Consider the following 11,746-nt stretch of genomic DNA (forward strand, 5'->3'; position numbering starts at 1 on the left):
CCAATCCGGAGGAGGTCTCCCACCCAGGGGAGACTTCAACCCTAGGAGGGTCTCGCAACCTTGGAAAGTCTTCCAACTTGGGAGGGGGGCTCCATTCCTGAGGGGGTGGGTGTCCAACCATAGTGCGTGCACCGAGCCCAGGGGGGAGGACTTCCAACCCAGCAGGGGTATCCAAACATGGGGAGCGGGGTTCAAACGAGGTTTTTTTTCTAACCTGGGCTTCTAACCCTGAGGGGGGCGGTGGCACCTATCCCTGGGGGATGGTTCTAATGGGGAGGGGTTCTAACCCAGGGGGGTTCTAGCTCTGGGGGGGGGGCTTCTAACCCTGTGATCGCCTAGCCCGTGGGGCTGCCAACCCTGGGAGGGGGATTTTCCCTGCGGGGGGGGTTTTCCAACTTCCAACCCTCCTCCAGCCCCACCGAAAGCCTCCGGAGGGCCCCGGGGAAGGAGTCAGGCTTGGGGGAGCAGACGGCGCAACCACAGAGATTTGAGGTCGCTCCCCCTGGACAGCTGGACACGCATGGCAGGTTTTTTTTTTTGGGGGGGGAGGGTGCGGCCACCTTGCCTCTTCTTCCATAGCCCTCATCTTGACTCCTAGGACGACAATCTCAGAGTCCTAGTGTTTTCCACCAGGGTCTGTTGCTTTCCTGACAATTCGTGAGAGAGTACATGTCACTGGCACCTTAAGGACCAAAGGTGTAGAGCAAAAGGTACGATCACAGAGCTCTGAGCAGAAGGTGCACCTGTATGCGCGCGCGCGCGCGCGTGTGTGTGTGTGTGTGTGTGTGTGTGTGTGTGTGTGTCAGAGTCCGGGAGGGTCCCAGAAATCCTACTCTGTCCTACACCTGAAAGAACTCAGATCCACCTTCACTCCCTCTACCTGTGTATGAGGGGGCGATCAGAGGGACCCCTAGGGGGTGAGCACCAGGAGGAAGGCAAGTGGGGCTTGCACCCTGCACCCAGCTTGGGGGGCATCCTAGTGGAGTCGCGCCCTCTGCGCGTGTGCGCTCGCGTGGTACCTTGGCTTCCGTGAGTGGGGTGACAGCTGGGGGTGCGCGCTGAGGGCGCTCCGAGAACCGAGGTGCCGCCCCCCCCCCGCTCACGCCCGCCCTCCTGTGCACCCCAGCTTTGGTTGGGGAGCACCTTCTGTTTCGGGTGCGGCCGCGAGGCGCGGAGGCTGGGAGGTGATAGGCCGCAGGCTGCGCAGACCTGGGTTGGAGAGGTCACACCTCTTTCGGAAAAAAAAAAAAGACAACAACTCTCGAGCTGCAAAGGTGCAGCCCGCCGGCTGGTTCCCACCTTCGAGTCAGCCCCGCTCGTGACGTCAGGTCGGAAACAGCCGGGGAGCGCGGCCGGGCGCGGGGAGCGGGGCGCGGGGAGCCGGGGATGGGGATTGGGCGGCAGGCGGCTGACGTGCGCTGACGCGCGGACCCCGGGCGCACTTGGCCGCGGCCGCCCCGCCACATAAACAAAGGCACATTGGCCGCCCGGCCAGTCGCCCGCCTCCCTCTCCGGCTCCGGCTCCCGCGCAGCTGCCCGGCTCCCGCTCGATTCCGCTCCAGCTCCAGCTCCGGCGTCCCTGCCCCGCCTGCGCGCCCACCCCCCTCCCCGGCCCCCTGCTCCCGGGGGAAGAGCACTTCTCCGGACTTGACTGAATGAAGACCCACGCTGGCAACTCCTAAGTGAGTAAGTGCAGCCCCGCAGCTCGCCTTCTTTCTTCTTCGGGCGCGCCTCTCAGCGCCACCTGTGTGTATGTGGGGGAGACCGGGGGTCCACTGGGACCTAAGGGTAGTGACTGGGTGCACCCCGCAACTGTGGCAGGGTGGGAGGCACCCTCCCCACGCCCGGCTGGGACCCTCCGGGAAGGGCCTGGGCTCCCACCAGGGCGGCTGTGGCCCGCGGAGTTTGGGGGACTGCCGGCTTCCCTGGGGAGGGGCGCGCCAAGCTTTCGCTCCGAGCGGATGGCCGGGGGTCTGTGCACGGGGGCTCTGAGTCCCGGGCACTGGAAGTGACAAGGAGAAAAGAAACTTCTTTTGGACTTTGCATGTTGCTTGGGAACTGTCTCCTTGTGACTGGCCAGGGTGTCAGTGTTTCCTGAGTGTTACGCAGCAAGGGTGTTGGTGGAGCGTCCAACAATTAAGTTTTTGGAAATTTCTGACTCGACATACACCGCACTTTTGTATGAGAGCGAGAGAGAGAGAGAGAGAGAGAGAGAGAGAGAGAAACAGAGAGAGAGATACGGATGGAGGGAGAGGGAGAGAGAAAAAGAGAGAGAGAGAGAGAGAAGAGAGAGAATGCATGCGTACATGTGTGTGCAGTCCAATTTTGGTCTCAGGAGTTGAATGTCCAGCTGGGTGCTCCAGAGTCTCCCTCTACTTCTCATTAAGTTTATGACACCCCCCCCCCCCACACACACACACAAAGTAAGATTACTGGGGAGGGAGTGTGCAGAAAGAATGCATGTTTGTCTAGCTTTTTCCTTAGTAATAGGATTGTCTCTTCCCTGGAATATCTTGCAAGTGGGAGTATCTGAAGATTGGTAGGGGTACAAGGATGCCTTGTTCCAGCAAAAGGGCAGATTGTGCAAAGTTGTATAGGGACGGTGTTCGGTTCACCTGTGTCTTCAATCCCAGGGCTCTGGCACAAGGAAACCCTGGTATTTTTCATTCATGTCTTCAGAGCTGTCCAAGGCCTTGATAGCATCTTGTAATCCATGGGAGTGGTAGCACAGACTCTTCTTGTTTTATACTCATGCCTTCTTTCTCCCTCCTGCCAAAAACTAAATTCTGCCACAGGAAAAACTTCAAGAAAAGGTCGCAATGCTACATTTTATGAAATGTTAGTCTTCTTATTCTGATCTAAATCAAAGTGATATGGAAATAGCCCCTTGCACCAGCATTTCCCTAGCAAAGAAGTCAGTTTATTACATCCTGAAATGTTAACTCAGTGTGTGAAATACCATTCTTCCTGCAGACTCCTATCTGCAAAGACGGACACAGTGAAATAAGTGGCAGTTTCTGTTTCCAGCCATCTCAGTGTGGTCATTTTAACTCTTTAGTTTGGAAAGCTGCACACTAAACTTCAGTCAGACAGTGGAGGAGGGCATAGAAGGGCTCGCCTGGTGAGTCTTCACAACAGGCTCCTCAGAAAAGTCACTCAGAAGCATCCTGTGTCTGTATTTCAGGGAGGAAAACCAAGAGGCTGGACTCCCCATTGCTTTTGTAAAACAAACAAACAAACAACAACAAAAAAAACCCCAACCAAACAAACCTTGGAAACTTTACCCGTAGTTGAATTACGACACTGCCTGCCTTTCATTTCTTCGAAAACTACTCTAAGGCTGAAGGTTAGTCAACTTTATTTCTTTCTCCCTCTACCCCCCTCCTGCAGTCCCCTTAACATCCAGAAACAGGGCACATGCCATCTTCCTCGGCAAACCCTGTGGCTGAAGGTTTTCCCAGAGCCTGTCATCTTCAGGAAAAGTTTCTCATTGTACAATTCAGCTTCATTTCTAGCCTGAGCTTGCTAAGCCCAAGCTGCAAGCAGAGGCTTACTGTAGTATCACTGGACTTGGAGGGGGGACATCTGGAAATAGCTGGGTGTGGAGCCCCTCAGTAGCTTCCTAGCTCTGTTTTTTTTTTTCCTTTGCTCAGTTTTTTTTTTCTTCCATATGCCCTGAACTGTCCTGCCTCACAGCCTCCCCACTCTCCTCTTCTTCTCAGCCCCCTGCAGCTCACTGACTTGCATGGGCTGCTGGCGTAGGTGCCCTGTGCCCCACTGGGGAGCCAGCGTTGAGTTGACCAGGCTGAGTGTGTCTCACCCTGTTTCATTTCCAGCCATGCCTTGTGTTCAGGCGCAGTATGGGTCCTCGCCTCAAGGAGCCAGCCCCGCTTCTCAGAGCTACAGTTACCACTCTTCGGGAGAATACAGCTCCGACTTTTTAACTCCAGAATTTGTCAAGTTTAGCATGGACCTCACCAACACTGAAATCACTGCCACCACTTCTCTCCCCAGCTTCAGTACCTTTATGGACAACTACAGCTCAGGCTACGACGTCAAGCCTCCTTGCTTGTACCAAATGCCCCTGTCGGGACAGCAGTCCTCTATAAAGGTGGAAGACATTCAGATGCACAGCTACCAGCAGCACAGCCACCTGCCCCCTCAGTCCGAGGAGATGATGGTGCACTCCGGCTCGGTTTACTACAAGCCCTCCTCGCCCCCAACGCCCAGCACTCCAGGCTTCCAGGTGCAGCACGGCCCCATGTGGGACGACCCGGGCTCCCTGCACAACTTCCACCAGAACTACGTGGCCAGCACGCACATGATTGAGCAGAGGAAAACGCCCGTGTCCCGCCTGTCCCTCTTCTCCTTTAAGCAGTCTCCACCCGGCACCCCCGTGTCCAGCTGCCAGATGCGCTTCGATGGGCCGCTGCACGTGCCCATGAACCCGGAGCCGGCGGGCGGCCACCACGTGGTGGATGGGCAGACCTTCGCGGTGCCCAACCCCATCCGCAAGCCCGCGTCCATGGGCTTCCCGGGGCTGCAGATCGGCCACGCGTCGCAGCTGCTCGACTCGCAGGTGCCCTCACCGCCATCGCGGGGATCCCCCTCCAATGAGGGGCTGTGCGCCGTGTGCGGGGACAACGCGGCCTGCCAACACTATGGCGTGCGCACCTGCGAAGGCTGCAAGGGCTTCTTCAAGGTGAGGGGTGAGGGTTGGGGAGGGAGGGCGAGGGCACCTGCCCGGGAGGCCCGGGGCACTCCGGTTCCCTGGGTCTCCGCCTAGGTCCCCACCCCAGGTTGCGCAGGGCCTGGATGACCCAGAGATGCTGGGGTCACCACCCCGATGCAGGCTCACTGGCGGGGTTGCCGCCCTGTGGAGTTGGACACGGCTGATTCACATGTGCTGAGAGCTGTTCTTTCTGCGTTGGGATTGAAATTGGTTAGGACAGAGAACCGTGTCTGAGCTAACCAAGTGGAACAGAATTCCCTGTGGTCACATTAAGTGATCTCTTTATTTCGCCATCCTGATTGAATAATCTTTTCATTTTAAATAGAGAAGGTCTCCAAGGAATGTAAATAATATGAATGACCACGGATTTGTATTTACTGAGCTTCTCCTCCTCCTCCTTCTGGCATATAAAACACAGCCAGGTTAGCTCGAATGTTAACACTCTCCATTTTCTCCTGTTAACTGCCCCCCCCCCGGGGGGGGGGAGGAAACAGAAAAGAGAAAAGGAAAAAAGGAAGAAAAAAAAGGCAAAAGTGTGTCTGTTTATGGGGAGGGAGTACAGATTCTAAGTGCTCAGAATTTCTCTCTGGATTCCTGGAGTTGCTGGATTTTCAAGAGGGAAAATATATAATGCTTATTCTATATTATCTCCCTTTGCAGCGCACAGTGCAAAAAAATGCAAAATATGTGTGTTTAGCGAATAAAAACTGCCCAGTGGACAAGCGACGCCGGAACCGCTGTCAGTATTGCCGGTTTCAGAAGTGCCTGGCTGTAGGAATGGTCAAAGAAGGTAAGTTGGGATAAGCAGCCAATATCTTAGCTTCATCCCTGGAGGATCCACTGCTTTGAATCCAACCCCACTTTCTACTACTGGGTGTGTGAGAGGATTTTCTGATCATTCTGATTCTCCCTCCTTGCTGACTTCTACCACCTGGGTGCTTTTGCTCCAACTTCCTTCTAGAGATAGCAGCCAGACCCTCCACACCTCTAACTATATGATTCATTCTCAAAAGACATAAAATAACCCTGCAGTTTTTATGGTGCTCACCAGTAAAAGCTTTACAAGGCTGGGCCTTCCGCCTCCTCCAGTCAAGTGCCCTCCCGCCTGCCAACCCGCACTGGGGTCGGTGGCCTTCTCCCAGGAGGGGCAAGCAGCTGGGTCCTGCTGGCAGAGGAATGGTGCTAATACAGCTTTTCCTTTGCAGTGGTTCGCACGGACAGTTTAAAAGGCCGGAGAGGTCGCTTGCCCTCGAAACCGAAGAGCCCACAGGAGCCCTCTCCCCCCTCTCCCCCGGTGAGTCTGATCAGTGCCCTCGTCAGGGCCCATGTCGACTCCAACCCGGCTATGACCAGCCTGGACTATTCCAGGGTAAGGAGCTGGCGGGTTTATTGTGTGAACAGACCAACAAATGGGCAGGACCCCTTCCCACACCCAACACCAGCCCCCCCCCCCCCAGGCCTAAGGGAAAAAGGAGCTCAGCAAGGCTATAGCTAGCACAACTCTGGGCAGGGCTGTGAAGACAAGGCAGATTGATGAACAAACTCAGTGGCTAGGGGTGAGGACTTGAGGACTGGGCTGAGGTCAAGTCTCTGTGAGCCATCCTTCCCTACCTGCCATTGTCCCCACCCGTCTTCATACACCTGAGGTCTCTAGTGCCCAGACCAGAGTCTGCAAAGTGCCCCACATGCATCTTGATTCTGTCCTCTGTCCTCCAGAGAGAGGCCCTAATTCTTACTCTCTCTGGTGCTGTCAAAGGTGAGGGATGCCTGGTTGGAAGGTCAGGGAAGAAAGTGAAGGAAAAGGAATGAATGACAGAAGGGCAGGGGATCAAGTGGTCAAATCCTCCCCTTTCTATAAATATTTATTTATTCCCTTTTTGTTGCTCTTGTTTTATTGTAGTTATTATTGTTGTTGTTGGATAGGACAGAGAAATGGAGAGAGGAGGGGAAGACAGAGAGGAGAGAAAGACACCTGCAGACCTGCTTCACCAGCTGTGAAGTGACTCCCCTGCAGGTGGGGAACCTGGGCTTGAACTGGGGTCCTTGCTTTGTGCCACGTAAACTTAACCCTGCTGTGCTACTCCTAATCCCCCCCCCCCTTTTAACTCAGCTGTGAGAAATGTGTGAACTCTAATTGAAGCAAGTATGTCAGGCAAGCCTAGAGGCCGCTGCAGTTTTATTAAGATTTGCAAAGGGCTTCTTTCTCTGCTGAGACCTGTTCTGGGACTGGCATGAATACTAACATGGCAATTGTTTTGTGGAGATAAGAGTGAAGGTTTCCCAGGGCTGGATGACACTGTATTTAGTCTGTATAGAAATGGAAATTTACATATTTAAAGCTGCGACCTCATCGCACCATTCCTAATTGAATTAATTACCCCGGACCATCTAATTTCCTTACTGGTCAGAGAGAGGTTTAATTGTTATAAAAACCTGGCTCCCCTACCAGAAATGGGGTTAGCAATTTCACGGGTTATATATTTTAGAGAAGCTCATTAAGTGGTTTTTAAAATGAAAATCCAGTTCCAGGCAAACCCTGACTACCAAATGAGCAGCGACGACACCCTGCACATCCAGCAGTTCTATGATCTCCTGACCGGCTCCATGGAGATCATCCGGGGCTGGGCCGAGAAGATCCCGGGCTTTGCTGACCTGCCCAAAGTGGACCAGGATCTGCTGTTTGAATCGGCTTTCTTAGAACTGTTTGTGCTGCGATTAGCATACAGGTAATGGGTTGGGGGAGAGGCTGTCCTGGGAGGCCAGTGGAAGGGGAAGGAAGCCAGGACTTGAAATGGGGGGGGGGAGTAAGGGGCAGGGTGGAGGGAGAGAAAGAGTAGAAAGAGTCGGGGAGAAAGGCAAGGTTAGTGCACAGGAAAAGTGAAAGAAATCTCAGCCTCGGACACGTGAAATGGTGTTGGGATAAGAGGGTATTTTGATATGAAATTCAACCCTTTCAAGGTCCACTGGTTTACATTTTATTAACTCTTAGGTAATTAGGTGCCTCAATTTCCTCATTTATTGCTCTTCAAGTAATTAGTTGTTTAGCCTCTCTCTCTTTTTCTCTCCCCCCCCCTTTGGTATTAATTGCAGGTCCAACCCAGTGGAGGGTAAACTCATCTTTTGCAATGGGGTGGTCTTGCACAGGTTGCAATGCGTGCGTGGCTTTGGGGAATGGATTGACTCCATTGTTGAATTCTCCTCCAACTTGCAGAATATGAACATCGACATTTCTGCCTTCTCCTGCATCGCTGCCCTGGCCATGGTCACAGGTCAGTACCACAGGCTTAGGGCCCTTCTCCAGAGCCGGCTGCCACTGGGAGCTGTCCTGCTTTGTACTTGCCACTGCTCTTTTCTGTTCCTGCCAGCTAGCTAACTTGCCTTGTGCCCTCTCCTCTTTTGTTTCTGGTTGTGTTTTCTGCAGAGAGACATGGACTCAAGGAACCCAAGAGAGTGGAGGAACTGCAAAACAAGATTGTAAATTGTCTCAAAGACCACGTGACTTTTAATAACGGGGGACTCAATCGCCCCAACTACTTGTCCAAACTCTTGGGAAAGCTCCCAGAACTCCGTACCCTTTGCACACAGGGGCTCCAGCGCATTTTCTACCTGAAACTGGAAGACTTGGTACCACCGCCAGCAATAATTGACAAACTTTTTCTGGACACTCTACCTTTCTAAGACCTCCTCCCAAGCACTTCACAGGAACTGGAAAGAAATCTAAAACTTGTCCAGAGGGGGGCAAGTCCTGAGGGCAGAGATACCCCTTCTGAGATGCTCAAATGCTAGTCAGGCCACATCCCTCCCATAAACCCTTTAGCCCCTGGAACCCTAAGGGAAAACAAAAACAAAACAAACAAACAAACAAACAAACTGTTGCTATTTCCTAGTCTGCTGGCAGAAGCTGAAAGGGCAGCTTTATTTTGGGGCATCCTGGACAACACAATATAGGGGGTATTGACTTTTTATTATGAGTTTGAAAATCAGTTTCTTGTTCAGAAGAAAGATTCCTTATGTGTGATGGGGGAAAGTTTGGCCCTGTTTGGTTACTGAAGTTAAGACAAATCACACACACACACACACACACACACACACACACACACACACACACATACACACATACACACACCTACCTTAAGGGGACCTAGAAGTATTGCCCTTTAAAAGATTCAAAGTTTCCTGCTGTAAAGAAAGTTGTAATATATAGAAAAACTAAATGTTGCGTGGGTGGCATGAGTTAAAGAAGGCAAAGGCTTGTAAATTTACCCAATGCAGTTTGGCTTTTTAAATTATTTTGTGCCTATTTATGAGTAAATATTACAGATTCTAAAAGATAAGTGTGTTTGCAAAAAAATAATAAATACACAAAAAGGGATAAGCATGTTGATTCTGGGTTGAAAATGTTATAGGCACTTGCTACTTCAGTAATGTCTATATTATATAAATAGTATTTCAGACACTATGTAGTCTGTTAGATTTTATAAAGATTGGTAGTTATCTGAGCTTAAACATTTTCTCAATTGTAAAAAAAAAAGGTGGCACAAGTATTACACAACAGAAATCCTGGCAAAAGGGACACATAGTGTCTGTAACACCATCCAACATTCCTTGTTTGTAAGTGTTGTATGTACTGTTGATGTTGATAAAAGAAAGTTTATATCTTGATTATTTTGTTGTCTAAAACTAAACAAAACTTGCATGCAGCAGCTTCTGGCCGTTCCAGAGTGCTTATACTATACATAACTTCTTGGAAATTACTGAGCACTTTGAATTTTTTGTTCTTTTTAAATGTCTAAAATTGTCACTTAATATATTATTTTCTGTTAGAGTATGGATTTTAATATTGCCATATTCTGTAGGATTTTCCTTTGTATATTTCCAGTATGGCACATGATATACCACTGCCTTTTTTTCTATGGTGTATGACAGTTAGAAATGCTGATTTTTTCCCCTCCTGATACATTCTTTCTTTGAGAAAGACAATTTTAATGTTTACAACAATAAACTATGTAAATGAACAGAATTATGTCTTCTTTCTGGGTCAGGAAAAGTGATGATTCAACAAAAGTATACAGCGGGCAGAGTTGGAGAGTCAGTTGGGGAAGCCACTTATTCGACATGAGTTTCACACTGATGGCCTAGCTGTATTCTGGCAAAGAGAACTGGAGGCTTTAACTTAGTTCCGCACAACATCTTTCCTTGACCAAAAGTTTTCAATGTGGTAACCTACATTTAGCATATTCAATTGGAAATAGCTCAACTCTTTGCTAACTTTGCTATAAAAATAGCATTCAGAAGAACTAACTGTTCAGGAACTCACACAGCTTTTAAATTTCTGCAAGATCTGAAAACTTTTCAGGATTTTTTGTTTGTTTGTTTGCTTTGCATGATATTTAGGAAGTCAACATGTACCTTAAGTGTGTGATCTGCCCTCCCCCCCCAAGTTCCTCTACTTAGAATGATTGTAAATTGTCTTAGAACAAGGGACAAGCATTTGGGGCCCTTTGGACATGGATTGTTTGTCGTGGATTCCAACTGTCCACTTATTAGGTCCTGTGCCACTTATACCATGGCATAAAGAAGTTATCATACATAACACATCTGCCCAGCGCTGAATTTCACAAAGAAAGTAACTAACCTAGAAGCTGCTAAGGCTTGAACTTCAGCTCCAGGTGTCTGGCTTGTCAGGTCAAGAGCATTTTCAGCTCAGGATTGCTATGAACTCCTAGTGCAAAATAAGGCTCACCTTCCCTTACACCCACAGAGAAGTACAGTGGCCTCCAGTACCTGAAGTTTACAGTGTTTTCGTTTTTAAAATAGGAAGTTAGAGAAATAAATCTTAGCTTTCTCAGGCATCTGCCCCCACCTCTTTAAAGATATACTTTGTGGGTCAGGAAAAAAAGATGACAACACTAACTGATAATTTAAGGTTATTATTTTTTAATAAGATGCATTTCTCCTGCATGGCCAAAGGCTGCACAAAGATTGAATAATAAGCACAATGTCCACTCTCCCAGAATGCTCCAAAAGATGAGACTTGCCGTTTCCTTTTATTTTCACAACTTCTGCCCAGTGAAAGCTGCCCACTAATGAGGGAGGGAAGGAGGGAGAAGAGAGAGAGAGAGAGACATTTAGAAATGTGGGGAGTTTGCAGATTCCTCCATGTTTCTCTGCCAGGTGTCTGCAGTCCTGAGACAATACCATTCGGACTCGGAATTCCCAGAAGAGTTAAAGCCTGAAAGAGTTCTCCCCTAAGGAAACTGCTGCCGTGTCACCGATGCCAATGGGTGTCAGGTAGTGTGGCCCTGGAGAACTGGAGGTGATGAGGAGGGAGGGTCGGAGGGCATAAGTCTCTTTAGTACCTGAGAGGTGGCTCTGGTACACACAGGTGTGACTCCTAAATTCATTGCCCAGTGGTTAGTGTTTCCCTTGGCACAGTGACCCAATTCTAAACTGCAGACCCTAGTGTGAGAGTACAGGGCCTCCCCTGCATCTCCTTAAGCTGTAATTCAGTACTTACCCTTAGTCTTCCTAAAGGTACGAACGACCCAATTAAAAGCTATTCCCTCCCCCCCCCCCGCGGCATTGCCAGTGTCCATGCCACTGCATAGAACTTTACAAAGAAAAGAGATTAGAACTTGGTTGCCCAGAGGCGTTCTAGCCATCCTTCTTCCCCTAGGACCTCTGAGGGATTCTGGTATAAGTGCTGGTTTCCTGGCTGTGGGGAGCACCGTTGTTTGGGAGACTTGACCTCACCGCTCTCCTGGTGCTCGCCCTCACAGGGAGCGGCTGCCCAAAGCCCTGGCTATGGTGCGGTGCCCTTCCCTGGACGCGCCGGCGCTGTCTCTGCTGCCTGCCACTTCCCGGGTCCAGCCGCTGGCCCGAGGGGTGGCCGCAGCGCACGACCTGCCGGCCTCCCCAGGCTGCTCTAAGGCCTTGACTTCTCAGCTGAGGGCAAGGGCAAGCGCAAGAGTTCGCTGCTTGTGTACTGACTCTAACCAGAGAGGAACTTAACTC

General features: G+C 50.6%; 1 protein-coding gene across 7 annotated transcripts; it reads left to right on the plus strand.

Annotated features, from left to right (window-relative positions):
- The first annotated feature begins 393 nt into the window (after positions 1-393).
- NR4A2 (nuclear receptor subfamily 4 group A member 2) lies at positions 394-9,752 on the plus strand. Of its 7 annotated transcripts, none has more exons than XM_060177919.1 (9): positions 394-527; positions 634-1,682; positions 3,185-3,346; positions 3,837-4,702; positions 5,393-5,522; positions 5,938-6,101; positions 7,256-7,458; positions 7,823-8,001; positions 8,154-9,752. In XM_060177919.1, exons 4-9 carry the CDS (start codon positions 3,839-3,841, stop codon positions 8,408-8,410), a joined length of 1,797 nt encoding a protein of 598 aa, XP_060033902.1. In that variant the 5' UTR covers positions 394-527; positions 634-1,682; positions 3,185-3,346; positions 3,837-3,838; the 3' UTR covers positions 8,411-9,752. The 7 variants fall into 7 exon arrangements, 6 of the variants coding, with proteins under 6 accessions (XP_060033902.1, XP_060033905.1, XP_060033901.1 ...); XM_060177922.1 differs by having other exon boundaries at positions 394-1,682; positions 7,823-7,839; positions 7,944-8,001; positions 8,154-8,375; XR_009545971.1 differs by having other exon boundaries at positions 394-1,682; positions 7,944-8,001; positions 8,154-8,229.
- The last annotated feature ends 1,994 nt before the right edge of the window (positions 9,753-11,746 follow it).

This window comes from Erinaceus europaeus, chromosome 18 (genome assembly GCF_950295315.1).
Source record: "Erinaceus europaeus chromosome 18, mEriEur2.1, whole genome shotgun sequence".
Classification (NCBI taxonomy): domain Eukaryota; kingdom Metazoa; phylum Chordata; class Mammalia; order Eulipotyphla; family Erinaceidae; genus Erinaceus; species Erinaceus europaeus.

Excerpts from the sequence above, each read along its gene's own strand:
- NR4A2 (XM_060177918.1), top strand. The coding sequence starts at position 3,839 with ATGCCTTGTGTTCAGGCGCAGTATGGGTCCTCGCCTCAAGGAGCCAGC. Across the intron at positions 4,703-5,392 it reads GCTGCAAGGGCTTCTTCAAG|CGCACAGTGCAAAAAAATGC; the intron begins GTGAGGGGTGAG and ends CTCCCTTTGCAG. Across the intron at positions 6,102-7,255 it reads CCAGCCTGGACTATTCCAGG|TTCCAGGCAAACCCTGACTA; the intron begins GTAAGGAGCTGG and ends ATGAAAATCCAG.